Genomic DNA, 26,488 nt, shown 5'->3' with positions numbered 1-26,488 from the left:
ACATACAGTGACCCGCCATGCAGTAGCTTGCCATGCAGTGACATGCAGCAGCTCACCATGCAGCAGCTCACCATACAGTGGCCATGCAGTGACATACAGTAGCTCGCCATGCAGTGACATACAGTAGCTCACCATGCAGTGGCATACAGCAGCTTGTCATGCAGTGGCATACAGCAGCTCACCACGCAGTGACATACAGTAGCATGCCATGCAGTGACATGCGGTAGCTTGCCATGCAGTGGCATCCAGTAGCTCGCCATGCAGTAACATACTGTAGCTCACCATGCAGTGACATGCAGTAGCTCACCATGCAGTGACATACAGTAGCTCACCATGCAGTGACATACAGTAGCATGCCATGCAGTGACATACAGTAGCTTGCCATGCAGTAACATACTGTAGCTCGCCATGCAGTAACATGCAGTAGCTTACCATGCAGTGACATACAGTAGCTCGCCATGCAGTGACATACAGTAGCTCACCATGCAGTGACATACAGCAGCCATGCAGTAGCTTACCATACAGTAGCCATGCAGCAACATACAGTAGTCCACCATGCAGTGACATACAGTAGCTTACCATGCAGTGACATACAGTAGCTTGCCATACAGTAGCTCGCCATGCAGTGACATACAATAGCCATGCAGTGGAATACAGTTGATCACCATGCAGTGGCATACAGCAGCTTACCATGCAGTGACATACAGCAGCTTTGCCATGCCGTGACATAGAGTAGCTTGCCATGCAGTGACATACAGTAGCTTGCCATGCAGTGACATATAGTAGCTTCCCATACAGTGACATCCAGTAGCTTGCCATGCAGTGACATACAGTAGTTCACCATGCAGTGGCATACAGTAGCTCACCATGCAGTGACATACAGTAGCTCACCATGCAGTGACATACAGCAGCTCACCATGCAGTGACATACAGAGGCTTACCATGCAGTGGCATACAGTAGCTCGCCATGCAGTGGTATACAGTAGCTCACAACGCAGTGACATCCAGCAGCTCACAATGCAGTGACATCCAGTAGCTCACCATGCAGTGTCATCCAATAGCTTGCCATGCAGTGACATACAGTAGCCATGCAGCGGTATACAGTAACTCACCGTGCAGCGACATGCAGTAGCCATGCAGTGGCATACAGTAGCTCACCATGCAGTGACATACAGTGGCTCACCATGCAGTGACATGCAGTAGCTTGCCATGCAGTGACATACAGTAGCCATGCAGTAGCTCGCCATGCAGTGGCATACAGTAGCCATGCAGTAGCTCACCATGCAGTGACATACAGTAGCCATGCAGTAGCTCACCATGCAGTGGCATGCAGTAGCTCGCCATGCAGTGACATTCAGTAGCTCACATGCAGTAATATACAGTAGCTTACCATGCAGTGACATACAGTAGCTCACCATGCAGTGACATACAGCAGCCATGCAGTAGATCACCATGCAGTGGAATACTGTAGCCATGCAGTGACATACAGCAGCTTGCCATGCAGTGACATACAGCAGCTTGCCATGCAGTGACATACAGTAGCTTGCCATGCAGTGGCATCCAGCAGCTCAACATGCAGTGACATACAGTAGCTCACCATGCAGTGACATCCAGTAGTTGACCATGCAGTGACATCCAGTAGCTTACCATGCAGCGACATACAATAGCTCACCATGCAGTGACATACAGTAGCTTGCCATGCAGTGACATACTGTAGCTCACCATGCAGCGACACACGGTAGCTTGCCATGCAGTGACATACAGTAGCCATGCAGCGGTATACAGTAACTCACCGTGCAGTGACATGCAGTAGCCATGCAGTGGCATACAGTAGTTCACCATGCAGTAACATGCAGTAGCTTGCCATGCAGTGACATACAGTAGCCATGCAGTAGATCGCCATGCAGTGGCATACAGCAGCCATGCAGTAGCTCACCATGCAGGGACATACAGTAGCCATGCAGTAGCTCACCATGCAATGGCATACAGTAGCTCGCCATGCAGTGGCATTCAGTAGCTCACATGCAGTAATATGCAGTAGCTTACCATGCAGTGACATACAGTAGCTCACCATGCAGTGACATACAGCAGTCATGCATTAGATCACCATGCAGTGGAATACTGTAGCCATGCAGTGACATCCAGTAGCTTGCCATGCAGTGACATCCAGTAGCTTGCCATGCAGTGACATCCAGTAGCTCGCCATGCAGTGACATCCAGTAGCTTGCCATGCAGTGACATCCAGTAGCTCACCATGCAGTGACATCCAGTAGCTCACCATGCAGTGACATCCAGTAGTTGACCATGCAGTGACATCCAGTAGCTTACCATGCAGTGACATACTGTAGCTCGCCATGCAGTGACACACAGTAGCTTGCCATGCAGTGACATACAGTAGCTCGCCATGCAGTGCCTTACAGTAGCTCACCATGCAGTGACATACAGTAGCTCACCATGCAGTAACATACAGTAGGTTGCCATGCAGTGACATACAGCAGCTCACCATGCAGTGGCATACAGCAGCCATGCAGTAGCTCACCAAGCAATGGCATACAGTAGCCATGCAGTGGCATACAGTAGCTCACCATGCAGTGACATACAGTAGTTTGCCATGCAGTGACATACAGTAGCTCACCATGCAGTGACATACAGTAGCTCGCCATGTAGTGACATACAGTAGCTCACCATGCAGTGACATACAGTAGCTTGCCATGCAGTGACATCCAGTAGCTTACCATGCAGTGGAATACAGTAGCTTGCCATGCAGTAGCTCACCATGCAGTGACATGCAGCAGCTTACCATGCAGTGACATACAGTAGCTTACCATGCAGTGTCATACAGTAGCTCACCATGCAGTGTCATACAGTAGCTTACATGCAGTGACATACAGTAGCTCACCATGTAGTGTCATACAGTAGCTCACCATGCAGTGACATACAGTAGCTTACCATGCAGTGATAAATGGACAGTTGCAGATTGTCAGTGTCTGATGCACAACATTGATTTTTATCAAGTACCCAAAGGTGGAGAGCTGGACACAAATTCAGGGGTGTTATAGGGATTAGGAGCCTGATCTCTCCCAACTTACTTACAGTCAGAGAGATTATAATCTGAAATGGAAAAAATGCAGCAGTGCTAGATGAAGTTCCTGACATTGTACCTTATTAGCACATAGTAAGGAACCTGTGCAAAGGGTCTAAAATAATAAGTACAGGGAGTGTTGCAAAGTGTGTGGTTTCGGGTTTCATTAAGGAATGCCAATTTAATAAGTCACTCTAAAAAGGTGTCCTTAGGACTACTTAAACATGGGGGCCTGATTCATCAAGGCAAGTATCTGACGTTTTTGAACATATTGTACACAAAATCACTCTGTGCATGCCCAGAATGGGACCACACGCCAGTAAACGCAGCCCTGTCTGCTCCGTCTTCGAGCACAAGGAACGCTTACTACAGCCTACAATTTCGGGGAGTGAACGGGGCAGGGAAGGGTCATTTGTCCGTAGTCAATTTACAGTAAGTGCGTGCCAAACTCAAGTGCACACAGCCACGTCCAAATCAAGCTCTCGGCACCGCACAGTTACTTGTTATCTCTTGCTCCAGCTATAGGGCTAGTCTAAGTCCTGAGTACTAGTGATGACAGTCTCATATGCATGCTAGAACATGTTTGTAAACAGGAGCAACTGTAAAAATGTATTTTATGTTCAGTAGACATTAACATCCTATATTATTAACAGAATATTAATTTCTTTTGCAAATTTGCAATACACATAGGTATTGGACATATCCTGAAGTGCCTTCTGTAGTAGAGCACAGCAGACCTACACCTGAATCCATCAGCGCATGTATCTTCAGTTCCATTCCCTGTTGAATTCGGGAGTATGCAAATCTGATTTACATGCATTTTTAAACAAATGCATGTTACGCTCAGAATGCATGCCTTGGTGAATCAAGCCCAGGAAGATTAGGATAAAGTCTCATAAAGCATAGTGTCTATAGAGTGTCAGCATAAGTCTTTGAAATGAGAACAAAACATCTAATGAGGGAAGAGGACAAGCGTAAGTCATGGGCTGAACTAAAATATTCAGTTTGGAGATATTTGGAAACAAACAGGCCAGTTCTTAAATTTTTTCAGCCCAGGACAAAGATTAAGTATGGAAATCAGATTTGAGATTGTAAGGACACGTGTAAGGAAGTGCATCCTTTGTCCTTCTCGTAATTGTCATTGGTTCCTTTGGGGTGCAGAGAAGTGGAGAGTTAGTCACTGATCACTTCTTATGGAAAAAGGGACCATGGCTCAAAGTCAGGAAGGAACAAATAATACAAAAGTGGTCACAATGTATGGGAAAACCCATGAGGTGTCAGCCAAAGGGCCATGACTGCAGGAGGGAGCCTCCCATGGGTCCTTCTGTGTTAGCGGTGTTATAGGCAGCTTTTCATTATAAGGGTTAAGTAGCTGTTAACAGATATTGCAAAACTGGGAGGCAGATATGACCTAGTGGGAGGTGGGTGGTGAAGAGGTGAGCAGCACATGTTGTCAGGGGCAGACAGATAGTTGAAAGCGAATGGCATGCTCGCCTCCCTCTCTTTCCAGAAGATCACTCAGAAAGCAATGATGCGCTGGTCCTGCCAGTTATTACCTGGAGCAGTGACGTGGAAAGGGGGATGGATAGATAGAAGCATAATGGGAGAAGACTATCTGGTGAAAAATGCTTTTTCAGAAAAAAAATCCAGAGTGGATGTTGTCGCAGTTGTGTGCAAAAGGCAAGGCAGCAGAATGACAAACAATGGCAGGGTCAACAGGTGTGGCCTCCCAAAAAGGGCTGGTGAGTCAGAAACTGTGATAACAAATGGTGGTACTAGGAGAGAAAGTCTCTTGTTTGGAGTGCCGATGAGCCAGCCCTGGGTTGCATAGAAGAGGATGAGGCCAGTCATCGCCTAATGAAAGACCTGGTTTATGTGGAGCATCCAGGGGCTCTGACACCAGAAGAGAACTGAAGATGCCTCCCGCTAACAACGAGACAGGTAACAAGAGGCCTGGAATACAGATTATATCAATGGAGACCTCAGGTCCCTGAACGTGAGTAGAAGCCATTTGAACAAAGGGCAGACAAGGACAGTTATGCCCCCAACATGGTGGATTCCTGAGGGCAGTAAGAACCTTATGAGCAACAAAAGGGCTTCAATTTCTCAGAAGAATCCAAGAGTAGTAAGTGTAGGTGCTTATAAGAGGAGTTAAATAGGACGATCATTCAGTGTTTGTATGTGCAAGTTGTTGTTGGCTGTCGTTTCTCTTCACCAATGGAGATACTTGCAGCTATAGTTAATCCATAGGTGGTTAACTTACCTGCTGGGTGTGAAGGGAGAAATGGTGGTGTAGATGGAACAGTGGTAGTCTTGAAGGATACCTGGTTGGTAGCCAATTCAGTTGGGGCAACCGGCAGCGCAAGTGAGAGTCTGCGACTCCCACCTGGTAGAAGCACATGCACATTGAGAAATGCTTTGTGGACATTGCTTGTACAATACGGTGGAGTAGATAATCATAGCACACACACAGGAATACATGGGGCACTAGGTGCTGAGACACAAGCTGGAAAGAAAACCAGGAAGTTGAGGGAGGCATCCTTTTCAGCAAAACCGACTTTTTTAGTCGAGGTACCTCACCAGGGTCCCGCTGACTGTACTGCATAGCATGGTACTAGAGGTTTGGATAGGCAGAGTGGTAATGCAGGACTGCTAACAAAAGAGAGGAACGTTATGATGGGTGCGACTCAAGTTTCAGTTGGAGTAATTGTCCCATTTACAGCTTGGGTGACACAGAGAACTTGGGTTGTGATGGCAGGTTGCCAAGTTGAGGCACTATGAAAGAAGCCAGGGTATAGAGTGGTAGAATGATATACAAAGGGTAATTCCAGCCTGAGCCCAGCTACAGCCACGTGGTAAGTGGCAGACTTAATGGTGACATGTTATAGGCAGATGATTGAAGGCGAAACAAAGTCAGGGAAGAAGGGGTCAAAGGAAGAAAGCGCATATGGAAGTTTTGTGGGTTTCCATTGATTGGGGACTATCTTAGATGACAGGAAAGCGATCCAACCCCTTTCAAGGGCTGGTTGTCAGTCTTCAAGACACCAGGTAAACAGACATGGAGACATGTATCTGCTGTGCATTTAATGAGGATTAATGTAGTATGTGGAGTATAAGCTTGGAAGATGTGGGAAGCATTAATAGCTAAGGCAGGTACTAATGGCTAAAGCATGGTTTAGGTTGCATTTGTATCCATTTGCTTGGTCGTAAGTTTAAGGGAAATACTTTATAGATAGATGCCTTCCCAAGGGCTGTGCTATTTCTTATAGGTTATTTGAAACATTCGGTTCCTTTTAGAATGGGTTGTCAAGTCAGGCTCAGGTAATAAGGAAATGTGCCACTACTTCGGTGATTTCTTATTTATGTGTCCAGAGGCTGGTATGCGATATTAAAATCTAATTCATATATGATTATGATTTTGTATAAGTTTTGTTAAAGAAATGGATCATTGAAACCTATTTTTTGGGTTGGCTAAAAATCCTGATTTATATGTTCCATACTTTACAGACAGACACAGTAAAGTCTGTCAAAATGTGGAGCCCTACAAATTGGTAAAAAAACAAAAGAAGAGAGAATTGGTTGTTCACTGAAAAATTGCACAATGGACATTTACTAATAGCAACTGCTTGGTCACTCCATCAGAGTGGAACTTGTCAGAAACCCAGCTGGAAAAACACAGTTTCTCTATAAACAGCTGTCTGCAGCTTTGGCTCATCAGCCCAGCGAGTACAGCTTGCATGGCTGGATATATTATTTGCCCCCATTTCTACAGCTCTACAGACATGAAGAGACTGGCAGGAAGTGGGATTGTGTATCTTCAGAGCTCCTCTGTTGGAGTGCTACAGAGTTATAATCAGGGGAGGGCTGGCAAATTTTAGCCTGGGGGGCAAGACTCGACTCAGCAGCCTATTAAGAACATTTTAAAGAAATAAAATGCAGGTGGCCCAGTGACCCAGCCCAAGGTAGCCCACTATGGGACTGACCCGGGGGGCAGATGCCCACCTGCCCCCCAGCCCAGCCTGCCCCTGGTTATAATAGTAACCCCACATTTAGCAAGATAGGGATGACTTTTATTGCTCCTTCACCAAGTCTTGGAAATGAAGACCTGCGAAGTTAAGGTTGTAGGGGAATGGGAGCTTTTTCACAAAGGAAGGATACAATAAACAAAAAATCATTATTAAGGTTTATTGGTCCTTCAAATTTATGCTACTACATACGTTCTTACAAGTCAACTGGAAATAGTTGTTTTGAGCAAAATAATACCAAATAAACTGGGTAATGTGCTCCTTAAGCCAGTGAGATCTCCACCCTAAACAGCTGCTTTCAAAATATGCTGTTCAGTGCAACCCTGCACAATACTTCTCTTCTACTCTCAATGTTTAACGTTATAATTTTAAGATTACCCACATTAGAGGGAACAGTGTTGCACACTTTGAATGAGGGAATTGTTTCAGCTCCCAATCAGAAATATGTGAAGTCATAATATGTACTAGTAATTTAACATTCTGTCAAGAACATTAATAAATGCTTCTAATATGGACTTTAAAACAATTGTGAGTGTTTGCATTGCTGCTTTAAGCATTGCCTGATTTTAGCTTATTTTATCTGAGCTGAAGTGTACAGATGCATACATTCTATATGACCCATTTCACTTGTGACACATCCTCCCCTTTTCGTGTGAATTTCCTATTAAATTAACCTAGATTGAATTAAGTGTTGTATTTCCATGTGTTTATCTAGTGTTTAAAACGCATATAAAAAAATAAGTGTATGTGGTCTAAATATATTAAAAACAACTTTATCATAGCTTTCCTCAACCAGAAGTGAACAGAACAGTCACACTGACTTTTTAAATGATTCCAGGTGAATTAATTAGGAAAAGAAGTGGGAAACACCAAGTGAGATGAATCGTATTTGGGAGGTATGGAGATGTATAGACAAAAACTGGTTAAAATTGTAACCTGACTTGTAAAGTTACAACTACATATTGTTTTTTTAAACCTGATGAAGGACTTCTGTTTTGACATGTTTTCAGTAAAGCTGAAGGGATTTATATGGAATAACTCCTCCAAATGGGTTTCATGCCAAGAACAAGTCAGTATTTTATGCAATCTTCCATCTGTGTGTAGCTATGATTATATATGATTATGTGAAATGTAATAACCAGGTTCCCCTTTACAATCTAGGCAATTTCATATTTTTTACATTTGAGTAATATAATTAAATATATACAGTATTACATTGGTCTTTTATTATATATATGGAATTACAATTCATTTTTTTGTTTACACTTATGTATTAAATTCGATTTTAGCTAGTTGTATTTAGTATGTTCACTATAAAAACTGTTTTGTTTTTTTTAATCCTACAAGCCCTTGCAGTAATCAGGAGGCAAGGTCCTGTGTTTTAGTATTTGCTCTTTTTAGGACTAAAAGTAGCAAAAAATGTATAATTAAAATACACTCACAAAATCCTATAATATATGCACTTTCAATGAAAACACACCAATCTGCTTCACAAGTTAATTTGCAGTCAGCCAATCAGAGGTTGCTATCTAACAAATAGATAGCGACAGTCATCATCCTCTGCCCTCTACAGGTGCCAAAGATATGGCTCTTGATAGGTGCATATGAGGCTCTGTGCTTCTCTGCCTCCACTGTATCTGAGCGAATACGCCCTTATTGTATATTAAACTGCTCCTTCCCTCCCCCATTCTGCCACTCTCCAGTTGCAAGAGGCGCAAGTGTTGATGCGTGCAACACTGCATGTGCATGTACGCGTGCAGCTTGTTTTCTGGGCGTGCACAGTAGAAACTTGTGGATTTTACGCTACACAAATGGGTGTGTGTTAAACTCAGTATAAGGCCCTTAAATACCATCATTAATTTTTTAGGGATACAGGCTAATTAATTTCTGGAATTTGGTCAGTTAAGCTTATATGATTAAACTGATTTATTGTTGTCATGTTTTTGAGGTATTTCACGAAATGGGGTATATTATTTAGTGCTGTTGAGGAGGGCTATCCACACGGAAGTTACAGGTCTGTGCTCACAAGCTGAACACTTAATGCTGTAATGCAAGCTTGGCTACTATCATTTTCAACTTTTTTGATTCAGATAATCTCTCCACCAGAATATCTATCCTATGGCTGGAGACTATAATAAACGTTGGGGTTTGTGGCTCCTGTATATTTTTTGAACTTGCTGCCCTCTCTGTCTTTTTTTGCCGACCTTAGTCCACCAGCCTTCCACATCTTTAATTCCCTCATCCTCCTCTTTCATGGCCTCCATCCTCCATTGGTCTCCCCCCACCCCTCATATCTGTTCAGCTTAAACATTGGTCTTCAGCGTTTGTTGAGTTTGTCCTTTCACATTCTCTGTAATGTACCATATTGTTGATGTTTACCATTGACCTCTGAAATATATGTTATCTAACTTTTCAAAAAAATTATTTCTTGCAATAGAGTATATGGAGTTTGTCAGGAAAAGTGACGGCCAAATATAGTCAAGAAGGGTCGCATCTGGCCCTTAGGCTGACAGCATTGAATTACACTACTCTATAACTTTGTTTCATATGATGATTCAGATGCAAGTAAAATTTCTGTCCGTCATATTATAGAAAGTGAAGATACATTTAAGTTGAATGAAATAAGCATTGTAATTGAATGATACCATTGTGAATGGAAGATCCAGTACTGCCTCCAGCCATAGAACCACTGGTCTCTGAGTGGCATCACAGGAGAAGCACAAACACTTCTATGCCAGGGGCAGTGCTTTTGTGCAAGGAGAAAAAAAAACGGCAAAATCCATTTTGTGTATCTGACTATACAGGAAAAGCCTTTTCTGCTTGTTGCCATAAGACATTAATACAATTATTCAGCACTTAGATATCCATAGATCCATAATTATAACCACATTGTAGCAGCAAGAGGTGGACCTGAAATGAGAGAGAAATGGAAGGAGGAGTGAATGGAATAGAGGGAGGGAAGTGTAGTGCCTGGGTGATGGAGAGCTGGAACACAGCGAGGCAGATCAACAGAGGATGCAAAGTCTGCCTTTGCTGTAAAAAAAGATTTTGAGAGTGCAGCTCTGGGCTATATATGCCCCTTCTATGTCTTTTTCTGATTCCAGTGCCACATTTCTTCTGAATGAGGTAACCATTTGCCTTTCTTCACTGCCTTGGAGGGAAGGTTGGGGTTGATGTGTTTGGGGGCTGAAAAGGAATTTTATCTATGGAACAGAGCTCTCTTTTCGGGATGTGCAATGAGCCATATCGTGCATAGAGCGTTTTAAAAAGCTTTTCCTTTTTTGAGCTAAATAACGAAAATTAAACAAGACAGGGTAAACAATAGTATGGAAAGTCTTCTAAAATAATAAAAGCGCATACACAAAAATCAACCTCATCAATGAGGTAATTATATGTTTGGTTAGTGACACTGAGGGGGTACAAACTGATGTAATGGTATATGAAAAAGATAGATCAATTCTAGTGCAAAGGATTAGGAGGAAAAAAACACTGGATTTCCGTAAAGCATTTCTGTGGAGGCTGTTGAGGTGACTAATTGCCCTTCCTAGCAAATATAGGGTTAATGAGTGTGTCAGATAAACCTCAGGTGACAACCTGAGCACACACACACATTACACATATGAATATATATGTGTGTGTGTGTGTATTTATACATATGTGTGTATATATTATATATATCCTGGGGTGACAACCTGAGCACGCACACACATACGAATATATATCTATATATGTGTGTGTATTTATACATATGTGTGTATATATTATAGATATCCTCGGGTGATAACCTGAGCACACACATCATACATACGAATATATATATGCGTGTGTATTTATACATATGTGTATATAATATATATATATCCTGGAGTAATAACCTGAGCACACATACGAATATATATATGTGTGTATACAATATATATCCTGGCGTGATAACCTGAGCACACACACATCATACATATGAATGTATATGTGTGTGTATTTATACATATGTATGTATATAATATATATATCCTGAGGTTAACCTGAGCACACATAGACATCATACATACGAACGTGTGTGTGTGTGTGTGTGTGTGTGTATATATATATATATATATATATCTATCTATATTGTGTGTGTAAGTACACACGTGAATCACAATGTGATAAGGGATAGATGACAGAGTGCTTTGAGATATGACGCAGATTAACTTGATTTAGTAGTCTGTATATAGGATTGACAGAAATAGAGAATGAATAATAATCAAGCATGACTGACTCTGGGAGAGATATGATTGAGCTGATACAGTACAATGCTGTTGAATTATTTTAACTGTTAACTATGGATTTTCTAACCATATCCATTCATGATCTATCCACTGCCATTTTTCTAACTAATTGACTTGGTGCTTAATGATTTCAGCTAATAATATGTTTCTTCACCTTCATCCCTTGATTTGACACCAGACCATCATCATGTTGTCTTGCTCAGCTGATCACTGGGAATGTGGTGTTCTGAAAACTGAACTATTTATTTATCCATTTTTTTATTTTTTATTTTATGACAATCTACAAGTCAAAATTTTAAGGCCAGGGCTGAACCATATTGCCAATACCAACAAAACAGTTGATTGTGGGAGCCCTGTTCAATTAAGTGATTTTAGGAAACCATTTTTCCCCCTTAAGCATTTAACATGACATAGTATGCCAGGTTGTGGTAATGAAGATGTCAGATTTGTGATTGTATGTAGCATCCTTATTTTAATTTGGATTGGAAGTTTATAAAATAGAAGATTTGCCTTTTAACCCCAAGGGCTAGATTTACTAAGCTGCGGGTTTGAAAAAGTGGGGATGTTACTTATAGCAACCAATCAGATTCTAGCTATCATTTTGTAAAAGGTACTAAATAAATGAAAGCTAGAATCTGATTGGTTGCTATAGGCAACATCCCCACTTTTTCAAACCCGCAGCTTAGTAAATCTAGCCCCAAATCTCAAATGCATATCATTAAAAATGTTGTAAAATGGCGCTATTTAAATGATTACTGAACTTAAAATTCGAGTTATATTATTTAAAACTGAATTTTTAGGATAACTACAAAGGTCTTGAAAAAATGATTTTGGGTTGTATTTTACTTTTTTGCATTGGTGTTGCACAAAACCGCTACCGTGTGGATAGTGATAATACATGTCTTGGGGCCGCAGTCTGTTATTATTATTATTATTATTATTATTATTATTATTATTATTATTATTATTATTATTGTTATTATTAAATGTGTGGGACCAGTTTGTATTCTTTGTCAAGTCTTGTTTGTACTTGCGATCTTAATTGAGGACATTAGTGACACTGATAAGACAGCTTTAAGAGATCTACTAGTAATATTTATTTATTCAACTCTAATACCCTTGGATGATGGTAGAGCTTTGGTACCTAGTGTGCCAGTAGAAGGGGCTTGGGCTCCACCATAGTAGTGGTGAATGCATACCTTTGCTATCATGCATAATGAAAGAATGTCCAGGACAATAAATCACTTATGGAATATTAAAAAAAATCTAGTTTTCATCCTCCTTCTCAAACCAATCCTTCAATATTTATTTCTCTAGATCCACCACCACTTTGTTTCCTCTATTAATTGGACTACCAAAAAGGCTTGGTCCTAGGCCCTCTCCTCTTCTCAATCTTTAAAATTTCTCTTGGAAAATGAATAAGTTCCTTTGGATTTCAGTATCACCTGAATGATACCCAAATGTATCTGTGTTGGCCTATGTTACTGATAGTGTTTCTGCCATTCTTACCTCTTTGTTTGCTGTTACCTAGTATTGATTTTTTATTGTGTTTGTTCCCAATTGTAAAGTGATACGGAGTATGTTGGTGCTATATAAATAGATGGAAATAGTAATGTACAGACAACTTAGCTTCTATTCATGGACAGTTTTCGAATTTTCAGATATGCTACTTAAATTTATATGAACACATCAGCAGAAGCATTTCTTAATAAACTATGGGTGTAATTAATGACTAAATTAGCTTCATGTCTTGCTGCATCATAAAATTAACAGTTATTAGCGTAGCCAGAAACTAATTTAGAGGTGACCCTTTTTAGAACCATAAAATAGCCCATGAATAATGTGCACTATGGGCCTGATGCAGAGCTGGATTAAGGCTTTCAGGGGCCTGGGGTACTTAAGACGGGAGGACACCTGTGGTTTAATATGGCTGTTATGATTTCATTTCAGTACTGTGTGTACTACTGTTAGATGCACACATACGGACATACCTCGGACTTGTCCGTGCAGTCGGACCAAATCCTGACTAAGCAGGACAGTCACCTGGACTGCGCCACCAGATTCAGGACAGTTGGCAGACTGTCCACTTTCTCCTACCTGTTCTTGCAGATTTCACTACCTGCGGCTGCTGGTGTCTTTAGCTCAGTTGCTGCTAGTCTGGCTCCTGGAATGCAGGAAACTCTATTTGGAAAAAAACAGGTACATGAAATTTAGAAATCCCCAACCAGCCCCAGCATTAAATCAATAGCACCCACATTTAAAAATTAGGCCTCTTTTCCTGCAACCAGTCCCAACATTAAATTAATAGTATTGATTTGACATATAGACAAATTTCCAGCCCTAACATTAAATTATTCTCATTTAATAAATAAAATAATAGTAAAAAAAATCTATTTTTTCTCAGTCCAAAACAATAAATGAATAGCATTTACATTTAATAAATATAACTATTTACCACAACCATCCCCGATATTAAATAATTCATATTCACATTTAATAAATATCCCTCATTCTCTCCAAACTCACCCAACATTCAATTAATAGCTCTTAAACCACCCCAGCATTAAATTAAAGGTCCCATCACCCAACCTTAAATTAATAGACCCCACTATGAAATGAAATAGCGCCACCATTACCCCACAAATAAAATAGTGGCCATTAAACAATTACTTAACCATTAAGTTAATAGCCTACCTCCCACCCACATTATATTAAAAAACAAAACCCTTCCTTCACACTTACCTTGTCCATCTGCGCTGTGTTGGAAAGGCACAGACTTCTGTCTACCTCTCTTGCAGCTTGCACACATGGGATGGCACCTGTCATGTGCAGGGGCGGATTAACCCGAGGTCTAACTGGGCTACAACCTAGGGGCCTCGGGCATCCAGGGGGCCCTTGTAAGTGCTCAGCGGCATTTTTGATTGGTGCGGGGGCGCCCCCGGCCCGATCAATGCTGCTGGACCTGTCACTGCAGTCCTTCCGCGGTGTTCAGTAATCTCCTTACGGACGAGAAATCGTGAGAGTGAGACTCGTAGTCTCACTCTCACGATATCTCCTTAGTAAGGAGCTTACAGCGTGCTGTGGAAGGACTACAGTCACAGGAGAACAGAGGGGTAAGCGCTGGGTGGGGGGGTTCACAGGGGGGGGCCTAACGGGGGAATGGAGGCCCCTTTAGCCCAGAGGCTTCCATTCCCTTAATCCGGCGCTGGTCATGTGGTGCACGTTCCATGTGACATGTGTCAGTGACAGGGATAGAAGTAAGCAGTCACACATAGGGAAAGGAAGGGAGTGAGGAACGGATCATAAGATCCATGGCCGCATGAAGGAAGGTGGCTGGTCCCTGAGGAGGGCCCAGCCACTAGATACCATACTGTCACCCACTGGCACCCCTGCAGGTGCAAAAAAGAAAGCACCTATCATTGTCATCAGAGCATTTGCAAACAGTCAATCACAAGAATGCCCCTTCCCTTCACCATTACACTACTCCAGGCGCAAAGCAGGCGTATGTGCCAGAATCATGCAAATCTGCATGGTCACATATGTGTGTGACCATTTTTCAGGGCAAAGTACGGATGGAGCATATATGGAAACCCACTTCTGCTCTAGAGCGGCTTCCTTCTTTAGGTATAATTACTATCCCACCTGCTACTCGGCCAACAGCCCTATTAAACGTAATGTTGTAGCTATCCTGTTTGGCTCCAAAATCTCATTTAACCTCGACCAAAAGATTGAAGATAAAGAGTAGATTTCTGATCCTAACAGGTCAATTAGATGACAAGCTGGTCACGCTAGTCTTCCTCTACACCACTAATTCCAGACAAATACCTTTTCTAAAAGGTGTCCTCAAAGAAATACAGAAAATTCGGTTGAGTAGCCTCATCTTAATGGGAGATTTCAATTTAGTCTTAGACTCCTGACTGGATAAGACCTACCCTCTTGACACTGCATTACCCACCAACACCACAGGCCCTTCCCTCGGATTCCGCAGCGGATTATGACCTGTACGACACCTACCATTCGCAAGCACATAACTACTCTAGGATTGACCTGACACTCACTGACAAATTGTCCTTTCAACACTCTAGATCATCATCATCATCATTTATATAGCGCCAACATATTCCGTAGTGCTTAGGGACAAACATAGTAAACTGATAAACAAACTGGGTAAAACAGACAGAGGTGAGAAGGCCCTGCTCACAAGCTTACAATCTATGGGACAATGGGAGTTTGACACATGAGGCTAAGGCTAAGTCTACATTTTGCATTTTGGCCCAGCTAGGCTGCAAAGGTAAAAGTGACTTATAGGCTAAATAATCCTGTCACACAACAATGTTGGTCAGGGGGTAGTTGTCTTGTGTGAAATTGTGTAACGGGTAGTAATAGGCTAAGGTAGTTAGGTTAAGAGGGTGGTTGAGGAATATTATAAGCTTGTCTGAAAAGGTAGGTTTTCAGAGAACGCTTGAAAGTTTGTAGACCAGAGGACAGTCTTATTGTGCGAGGGAGAGACTTCCATAGAGTGGGTGCAGCCCGAAAAAAGTCCTGTAACCAGGAATGGGAGGATGTAATGAGGTTGGATGAGAGACGCAGAACGGAGTTGCCGAGTTGGGAGATATTTTGAGATAAGAGAGGGGATGTATGTTGGTGCAGCTTTGTTGATGGCCTTGTAGGTTAGTAAAAGTATTTTATATTGGATTCGGTAGAAAACAGGCAGCCAGTCTAGAGACATACAGAGTGATTCAACAGAGGAATAACGATTTGCAAGGAAAATCAGTCTTGCCGCAGTGTGCAAAATACATTGTAGGGGTTTGAGTCTGTTTTGGGGAAGACCACTAAGGAGGGAATTGCAAAAATCAATGCAGGAGATGATAGGTGCATGAATTAAGGTTTTTGCAGTGTCTTGCGTAAGATATGTGCGAATTCTGGAAATGTTCTTTAGATGTATATAACATGATTTAGATATAGAGTCAATGTGGGGAACAAAGGATAGGTGTGAGTCAAGGATTACACCTAGGCAGCGAGCTTGTGGGGTGGGAGTTATGGTCATGTTATCAACAGAGATAGAAATGTCAGGTATGCTCTTGTTGGTGGGTGGGAATATTATTAACTCTGTTTTAGAAAGATTAAGTTTGCGGTGGCGAGAGGACATCCAAGATGATATGTCAGAGAGACAGTCAGTTACACGGGACAACACAGATGTCGAGATATCAGGAGAGGATAGGTAAATTTGGGTATCATCCGCATAGAGAAACATACAGGTCGGTTAATTGGCTGCTATCAAAAAAAATAATAATCGACCTTAGTCTATCTCTCTCTCTCTCTTTCTGTGTGTGTGTGTGTGTGTGTGTGTGTGTGTGTATGTTAGGTAATTTACACTGTAAGCTCCAATGGGGCAGGGACTGATGTGAATGAGTTCTCTGTACAGTGCTGCGGAATCAGTGGCGCTATATAAATAAATGGTGATGATGATGATAGAGATGATACTAAAATCCTAAGGAATTTATTAGATTTCCAAGAGAAGCGGTATAGATAGAGAACAGCAGAGGACCTAGCACTGAGCCTTGCGGTACTCCAACTGATGAAGGAAGCGGAGCAGAAGTGGCCCCAGAGAAATTAACAGTGAAAGAGCGATTACAGAGGTAGGATGAGAACCAGGATAGAACAGTGTCTCTCTTTACTCACAATTACCTGGTCTGACCATGCCCCACTTCTCTGGTCCTAGTCACCATCTGCCCTAACCTCTCCCCCTAGACCATGGCGACTACCTGCCTATCTTCTCACGTTCCTAGGGGGTAAGACTGCCCTTCAAGAAACACTCAATGACTACCTTACTAACAACTCCCCTGACAAAACATCTATATTCACATAATGATGTGCCATTAAAGCGGTCATTCAGGGGATTGCAATACAAAACATGGAGCAAGACTTTTAAAGTTAATGCCTTCCTGTTACAAGGACTGGAAACTAAGCTTGCGAAATCTCGTAATAAAACCCCCCCCTTCCCTTGCGGTGAAAAATGAGCTGACTCAAATTAGACAACAACTCCAATATCACCTTCTAACCCGCACCCATGTTGCTTTGTCGCGCCTCCACCACAAGTTTTACACGACAGGAAACTAAGCAAGCTGAATGTTGGCCTGGAAACTCCAGGGGCAACAGGCAATGAATTGGATCCACCTCCTCTCTAGCCCTGATGGTTTAAAATTTTCCAACACGTGATACGTTGCCAATTTATTTGCTAAATACTATGCAAGCCTCTGTAATCTCAAAGGTGAACCAAACACTCCACAGACTTACCCAATCGACATACATGACTTCCTTTAACACCTGAACCTCCCTCTCCTGGACATAGATGCCCTCCAAGCTCTGAATACCCCTTGAACATCCCTAGAAATTACAGAGGTGACAAAGGGTCTCCTGAAATTTAAAGCCCCTGGCCCAGATGGATACATTAACGACTTCTACTCTATATTCCAGAAGGACCTCATCCCAACATGTGCCAAAATGGTCGCTAATAGGATTAGCCCCCTCATTCCCACTTTCATCCACCCTGATCAGGTAGGATTTGGGATGCAGTGTCAGGCATCTGATAATACAAGGATAATATTCAATTTGGTTGAATGTCTCAGGACACAGAGATGAGCTGTTGGTACTTTCTCTGGATGCTGAGAAGGCATTTGACAGGCTACATTGGGATTTCATGAAACAAGTCCTACTCAAATTTGGCTTCCAGGGGCATGTCCTTCAGGCGATCATGGCTCTCTATAGTGACCAGTCTGCTAAAGTTTTTAGTAGCGGATTTCTATCCGACAAATTTACCATCACCAATGGTACCAGACAGGGATGCTCTCTGTCGCCTCTCATCTATGTGTTACCAACTGAACCCTTGTCAGAACACCTTTGATGGTCTATGGCCTGTAGGTACTTCAACCTCCTCGACCACAGTATTTTCCTATTTGTTGATGATGTCCTTCTCTTTGTGTCCAGCCCGACACCATACCACCAAGACTGAAGCCCTCCCACTCAATATCCTAGCAGACTCCCTGACCTGTTTAAAATCCAGGTTCAAATATGTCTGGAAGGGAAAATCGATCTCCTCTCTAGGAATACATATTCCCTCACAAATATCCAATGTATTTGTTAACTATCCTCCACTTATAGCTCAACTTCTCAAAATATCTAACTCCTGGATGTCTTATGGGTTTTTCTTGCTTGGACGGGTGGAGGTCTTTAAAATTATGCTACGTATGTACCTATTTAGAACCATCCCTTATATTCTCCTGAATTAATTTATCTGTATTCCACTCACTAATGCCCCAATACACTTAGAGGGGTAGGCCCACTTAGCTGTCCTTTGCCTGAGTGGCCTTGCCCAAGAGAGCTATGAGGCTGGCCCTGCAGGACCTGACCCACTACGAAGAAGCATACATTCTTTCCCAAATTAGGGACTGGACGTTCCTGGCTCTGCAAAAACCCTGGGTAGACATGGAACAAGCCCTCTACCCTGCATGCCTGGTGGCAGATTTGGTCTGGCTCCCTAGCTCATTATGGCCTCACTCCCCTCATTCCCGAACTTCGATCCTAGATGCCCTTAAGGTCTGGAACAGAACTATTGGGTCCTCCACAGATTTTATCCCTCTGAAAAGCAACATCTCTTTACGGTTTCTATATTACTCCCTGATTTCAATATTACCAGTTGAAGGGGCCTCTCTCCCTTCACACATTTGTTTGTCCCTGGGGGTCTTTGCTCCTTTGCGCAGCTGCAGGAACAACATAGCATCCCCCTAAAGATTTTTAGAAATACCTGCAGTTGCAGCATTGGAAGGGGAACCTCCGTCGCCATGGTTGACCACTATGTTCAGCCCCACGACTCCCCCATTGCAAACTGACTAGGGGAAGTAACAAAGACATTTTGGTACCAACACTTATTTAGTCTCTTTGATATACCCATACACACTTCCCAGAGTAAATGGGAAACAGATCTTAACATTTCTCTGTCCCCCTCCCAATGGAGAATCATTTAAGGCAGTGGTGGGCAAACTCGGTCCTCAAGGGCTACCAACAGTTCATGTTTTTAGGATTTCTTTAATCATGCTCAGGTGAGTTAATCTATTTGGCTGGGTCAGTAATTATCCCAGGTGTTTCTGCAGACAGAAATCCTAAAAACATGAACTGTTGGTAGCCCTTGAGGACTGAATTTGCCCACCACTGATTTAAGGTAACCTCTCTTGAGTCTCTAAGTGTTGCTCAAACTCTTATTTAGTATTTATCTCACCTCAGCCTGCCTTCAGAATATCTGGCCTGACCACTCCAAACTCTGCTGGTGAAACTGTGGCACTGTAGAAGATATTATGCATGTATTTTGGACGTGTCCCATTATTCAGCCACCTTTAGTAAAGGTATTTGACCTTGCTCAGATAGTCACGTCAATCTCCTTAACTCCGACCCTGCTTATCGTTCTCCTCCACGTAGACCAACTACCCAAACACTATCAATACATTCGGGGACACATCCTGGTAGCCACAAGGATAGTGCAACTTTGGAAACACCCATCTCCCCCCTACTATCCATAACATTGTTGCAAAAATTAATTTTAGCTTTCGCATGGAGACATTGGACATCCCATACTCTATGGTTCCATCCTGCCCTATCGTTATGCACTGGCACGAGTTCACTGCTGACAGAGAAGGGTCCAGGCTCCTATGCCCCCAAAAAACAACTGACTCCTTCCACCCCTGATTCGGCTGCCATACCACTGTTGTCTAGTTGACATCTCCATAACATGTTGACTCCGGCTCCTCCCATATGTTTGCATAGCTCTATTGTTAGGAAATTGCTTTTATAACTTGGTTATCGTGATTTTGTCTGCTCCCCACTATGAATCCCTCTCTCTTTCTTTTTTCTCTGTACCCCCTTTACCATACCTTCAATAAAAACTTAATGTTAAAAAAGACAAAATTATAAGTTTTTGTCATTTTTTAAATACAGTGTTTTTTCTGCTGACCACTATTTGTAGATTAAGATGGGGCAACTGGACTAGGGCAAGCAATACAGCCACTTCAATGAATGATTAGAGGGTTCCTCCAAACCAGTGATCTTCACTAATCAGTGGAGATCACACAAGATTTGATGTGGCTGTATGGCTGTACTGCTTATGTTAGTACAGCAACTGATTTCCCTTTTGGGTATGGGGGCCAGACAGGAGGGAACCCTCAAAAGGCAGCAGATCTCTCCAATTCTCCAATTATTTTTTTTAATAATCGAAAAAGCTCTATTGGAGTAGCCTCTGTCTTAGTTGCTCTTTTTTTCCTTTTAGTTTGTAAGCTGTCACAAACAGAGAAAACTGTCAGATGTATAAATCTTTTAACAACATAAACATTTTAGGGCTCACTTTATATTATCGCATTTAGCTGCAAAAGTTGCTCTGAACCACAACAACAACCAACCAGTAGTTAGCTTTTATCTGTCAAATGCAAGAATAAATTAACCTTTTTTTGCATTTTGTACTTTTATTGTGGTCAGTCCCATGTGTCAGAGTTCAGCTGTATACTTTGCTCAAAGTTTAAAAGGATCTTATCACAGATCCCACTGAAATTTGTTTCATGTGCTGACTGGATCTGAATGCTGCCAGCACACACAAAACAAATGGCAGTGGGTACTGACAAGGTGTTTCCCATAAAGATCCATTATCTTTATGATCAGATCTGTTCATGCGGTGAACAGAGATGAACACATGTTTAGTGGTGGTACCCTTTAATATATTAGGTAGTTTTATATTTAGGCACCATTACTCTGACTAAGAATCACTTTTTTTTCAATCTAGAATTTCTTATGTCTTGCGTTCCTAAGCAACCAGCTGGTTTTATACCCAAGGGTTACTTTAACCCTTTGGTATTTTTTAAGTTAAATTGTAAAGATTCTTGCCCTTTAATGTAAAGCGGAAAAAGTCTGTTTTTAAATCCTCTTTACATAATGATCTGTGTCAGTTATAAGAAGCCTAATTAACTGGCTTCTCACACTGTGCAGCTGCAAAGCAGTAATTTATGGCAAGCTTCAATTACATTTTATTTTTTATTGTTGGTGCCAGAACTGAATACAAATAGGTTGTCACTGGAAATTGTTACGTTTGTGATTTGCAATCAGAATTTGCACTATAAGGTCGGTTTAGGAATAATTCAGCTGATGCATTTGGCTCTTAGACATGTTTTTGTATTGAGATGTTTCATTTTACTGTGTAGAAAACTACTATTTATACTTGCAAAATAATGCAGCGCTATTATACTTAAGGTTTAGTTTCACCTAATGGCTAAATCATCACTAGAAATTACAAATATTTAGGATTGTTAGGATAACTTTAGGATAACTGTAGGACAAACTTTTCAATAAAGTACTTGTCAGACACCAGTACCCTAGTTTTACATCATCATCATTTATTTATATAGCGCCACTAATTCCGCAGCGCTGTACAGAGAACTCACTGACATCAGTCCCTGCCCCATTGGAGCTTACAGTCTAAATTCCCTAACATACACACACAGACAGACAGAGAGAGGCACACACAGACTAGGGTCAATTTGTTAGCAGCCAATTAACCTACCAGTATGTTTTTTGGAGTGTGGGAGGAAACCGGAGCACCCGGAGGAAACTCACGCAAACACGGGGAGAACATACAAACTTTAGCCTGGGGGGCAAGACTCGACTCAGCAGTCTGTTAGGGACATTTTAAAGGGGAAAAAAATGCAAATGATCCTCGTTCCAGCCTGCTCTCCTCAGTCTGTCTTTTTCCTCCTGTTTTTTCCCTTTCACTCTACATTACTCTTTTCAACCTGTCTCCTTCACCCTCTGTGTTACCCTTCACTCTCCATTTCTCTCCTCACTCTGTCTCCTTCACCCTCTGTGTTACCCTTCACTCTCCATTTCTCTCCTCAGTCTGTCTCCTTCATCATCAGTGTTTGCCCTTCACTCTACATTTCTCTCCTCAGTCTGTCTCCTTTGCCCTCTGTTTGCCCTTCACTCTACATTTCTCTCCTCAATCTGTCTCCTTCACCCTCTGTGTTTCCCCTTCACTCTAGATTTCTCTCCTCAGTCTGTCTCCTTTGCCCTCTGTGTTTGCCATTCACTCTACATTTCTCACCTCAGTCTGTCTCCTTTGCCCTCTGTGTTTGCCCTTCACTCTACATTTCTCTCCTCAATCTGTCTCCTTCACCATCTGTGTTTCCCCTTCACTCTCCATTTCTTTCCTCAATCTGTCTCCTCCTAATCTCCCTGCTGGGATGCCACGTTTGACAGCGCGGCTTCCGGCAGTTGCCTTGGCAATGGTCGAACCGGAAGTGAAGTACCGATCGTCAAGGAGACAGCCGGGCCCAGAGAAGAGCGAACAGCGGTGGCTATGGACACCCCGCCGCGGCTTGTAACAGTACCCCCTTTGAGGAGGTTTTAAGAAACCCGGACACCCTGGCTTCCTGGGGAATTGTTTGAAGAACTCTTCGATCGGCATGAACCCAGGCATGCTCCTCCAGACCACGACCCTTCCACTGGACCAAAAAGTGAATCTGACCCTGGACTTTTTTTGAATCAAGTATTTTCTCTATCAAAAATTCCTCATGTGATTCCACATTAATGAAGTGCGGCACTGAAACTGAAGACGTTTAAATTTATTAGAAAAAATTACAGGTTTGAGTAAAGAGCAATGAAAAGTGTTGGGAATTTTCAGAGAACGTGGAAGCTTTAACCCAGGGGTGTCCAACCTTTTAGCTTCCCTGGGCCACATTGGAAGACGACGAGTTGGTTTGGGCCGCACATAAGATACACTAACAATAACGATAGCTGATCATCCAAAAAACCATAGAAAACAGGGTTAACATATATATGAGAAAAAAAAGTGATTTATATATATATATATATATATATATATATATATATATATATATATATATATATTTATATATATATATATATATATAAAATCACTTTTTTTTCAAATCCCCCTATACTTACCTTTCAATCGCCCTGTTCAAAAAATCCTCTCTAGTTATTATACTATAAGCAATTTTTGTATTGTTTCGATGCAATATCAATAAAGTGCATTTAAGCCAGACATTGTATATCAGGGTGCCCTGACCAGGCCTGCGGTACCTGACATATACATCACTGTGACCCCAAATTGTGACCTCTTTTGCTAATTACACCACTATGTTAGTTAAGGGATAACAACTTATAATGGGCCAAAGAGAATAATATATAATGCCCCATTAGTATTACAAGTAGAAGTATGTAGCAGGGAGATAAGGTCCATGATGCTCCAGGACCAGGTGACTTTTATTCACTGGTCAGCGTCCCTTGAAATAATAAAAAAAATCCCCCATAACTTACCTTTTAATCAGCTTGTTCTCCTGTGCTCTTCTCTTCTTTTCTCCAATTCTGTGCTGCTGATTGTTCTTCTCGCGCAGGTGACTCCTCTGTGCTGCGCTCCGCAATGGATGTTGGGCGTGATGACATCATGCCCGACATTCACTGCGAGCACAGCACGGAGGAGGAGACAAGGGAGGGATCCAGAGTACCAGCTGACGTGACCGCGTGTCCGCAAGGTAAGTATTTTCTTTTCTTTTTTTTTTTGCAGGATTTTTTTTTTCCCATTAACAGCGCTGCCCCCTTGCCACAACCAAAACTCCTTCTGGGCCACATTTACAGGCGTGCTGGGCCGCATGCGCCCCTTTGGCCGCGGGTTGGACAACCCTGTTTTAACCTAAAGGCCACAGGATTAACTTGCTTAATGATGGAAAAGGGACCAATGAACCTAGGTCCGAGTTTTCTACAGGGTTGCCTGAGCCTAATATTACGGGTGGAAAGCCAGACCTTTTGACCTACTTTGAAAGAGCAGATTCTACGGTGTTTATCCACAAACCTTTTGGACCGAAACGAGGCTCGCCTTATGGCAGACTGAACTTTCTTCCAGATACTTTTCAGACTAGAAGTCGTAGAGCGTATGCCCGCGATACCAGAAGGGTTAAGGTTAGCCAAAGAGTTAGATCTGGGATGGAAACCAAGATTGCAATAGAACAGAGAGGTACAAGTGGGGGAATGGCAGGAGTTGTTGTATGCGGAATCCGCCCCTGGGTACCAAGGCTGACCAATTGTTGTGGAATTCAGAAGTATATAAGCGTAGAAATTTCTCCAGGGATTGATTAACCCTTCCAGTTTGTCCATTGGATTGTGGATGGTATGCTGAGGAGAGGCTAATGTTTGTTCCAAGGAGTGCACAAAAAGACTTCCAGAACTGGGCAATAAATTGAGAGCTGCGATCAGAGGTAGACCGTGGAGCCGAAAAATGTACTGGACAAAAAGTGACGCCAAACTCTGTGCACTAGGAAGTCTGGTTAAAGGTGTGAAGTGAAACATTTTACTAAAGCAGTCAGTCACTACCCAGATAGTATTGTGACCTGCTGAAGATGGGAGATCCACAATAAAATCCATAGACAAATGTGTCCAAGGTCTTGTAGGAACAGATAATGGCATGAGCTGACCCGAAGGGCGGTTCCTAGACGTTTTGTTGTTAGCACAAATTTCACAGGACATAATAAAATCTCGAACATCTTTAGACATGGTGGGCCACCAAGCAGAACGTGAGAGGTTTTCCATGGTTTTAAAGATACCGCGATCTCCAGCGGTCTTATTTTCGTGGGTTTCAATGAGGACAGCCTTTCGAAGATGAACTGGCACAAATAAGCGGTTTGCGGGTGTCGCAGAGGGATCCAATTTTTGAAATCTGCGAGGAGTTATACCCAAGTCCTGGGCTAAACCCGCGTGAATAACTGAAGGCCGCTCAGAATCACAGCTGTTAGTGCCGGCCGCATCCCTTGTCATGCGATGCGGCCGCCTGTGCGCCCCCCCGGGCTGACATCTGCCAGCCCGCGCCTGGTAGAGGATATTATATATCCTAGGAATGACACACTCTGAACTTCGAATTCGCATTTTTCCAGCTTGCCAAATAAATGATGGTCCCGTAATTTATGGAGAACCTGCTGCACATGAAACCGGTGCTGAGACAAGGTGTAGGAGTATATTAGTATGTCATCCAAGTATACGACCACAAACCGCTCGAGGAACTCCCTGAGCACTTCATTAATAAGGTCTTGGAAGACAGCCGGTGCGTTACAAAGACCAAACGGCATATCCAAATACTCGTAGTGGCCGGAGTGAGTATTGAAAGCCGCCTTTCAATCATCCCTTATCTGATGCGGTTGAGATTGTATGCCCTGCGGAGATCACTTTTGGTGAAGATGGTAGCACCTTTAAGTTGATTAAACAGGACCGAGATGAGAGGAAGAGGAAAGGTTTTTTTTTATAGTAATTTGGTTTAGACCTCTGAAATTGATTGATAAGGACGTAACCCACCATCCTTCTTGGAAACAAAGAAACAGCCAGCTCCCACTGGAGATTTTGAAGGCCTAATAAAACCTTTTTGTATATTTTCCTCAAAATATTCTTGCATGGCCTGAAGCTCATCAATGATGGCCGTAGCGCAAATGGAACCAGAGGTGGTAGCCCAGACTGGAGCAGGTGATCAGAAGCAGGCCGAGGTCAGAGGTCCGTATGAAACGGCAAAGTCCAGAATACCAGAATACAAGCCAAAAGGTTAGGATCACAGGCAAACAGGCAAAATCCAGAATATAGGCCAAAAGGTCAGGGTCACAGGCAAAGTCTAGGGTACAAGAAAAGGTCACAACGGAAAATTAGGCAGACAGGAATCCAATAGCAGGTCAGCAACAGCACAGGACTGGAAATGCTATAACCGGCAGGGAGGTCCAGTTCTCCCTGTCTTAAATACCTAGAGCAGCCAATGGGAACCAAGCAGCCCAGCCTAACTTAATCAGCCACAGGAGGCTGATGATACATTTTTCACTAACACGCACGCGCCCGGCTAAACTCCCCACCGGGATGTGGCGTTTGGCCATAGCCATCGCGGCTAGTAACATTCACCCTCTGTGTCTCTCCTTCACCCTCCATTTCTCTCCTCAATTTGTCTCCTTCACACTCTGTGCTTCCCAATCACTCTCCATTTCTCTCCTCAATCTGTCTCCTTCACCCTCTGGGTTTCCCCTTCACTCTCCATT

General features: G+C 42.6%; 1 protein-coding gene across 2 annotated transcripts in view; it reads left to right on the top strand.

The window, feature by feature from the left end:
* CACNB3 (calcium voltage-gated channel auxiliary subunit beta 3) overlaps positions 1–26,488 on the top strand; it is a 184,394-nt gene that overhangs the window by 8,882 nt on the left and 149,024 nt on the right. Inside the window, exon 1 of one of the 2 annotated variants that reach the window (XM_075199645.1) lies at positions 10,076–10,233. The exons of the other annotated variant lie outside the window; for it this stretch is intronic. Coding sequence (XP_075055746.1) covers positions 10,192–10,233 — 42 coding nt within the window. The 5' untranslated portion in view covers positions 10,076–10,191. Of the gene's footprint in view, positions 1–10,075; positions 10,234–26,488 lie in introns of those variants that run through there. 2 annotated transcript variants of the gene reach the window in all.

This window comes from Mixophyes fleayi, chromosome 2, assembly GCF_038048845.1.
Source record: "Mixophyes fleayi isolate aMixFle1 chromosome 2, aMixFle1.hap1, whole genome shotgun sequence".
Lineage (NCBI taxonomy): Eukaryota > Metazoa > Chordata > Amphibia > Anura > Limnodynastidae > Mixophyes > Mixophyes fleayi.
This window is presented reverse-complemented; position numbering and strand designations above follow the sequence as displayed.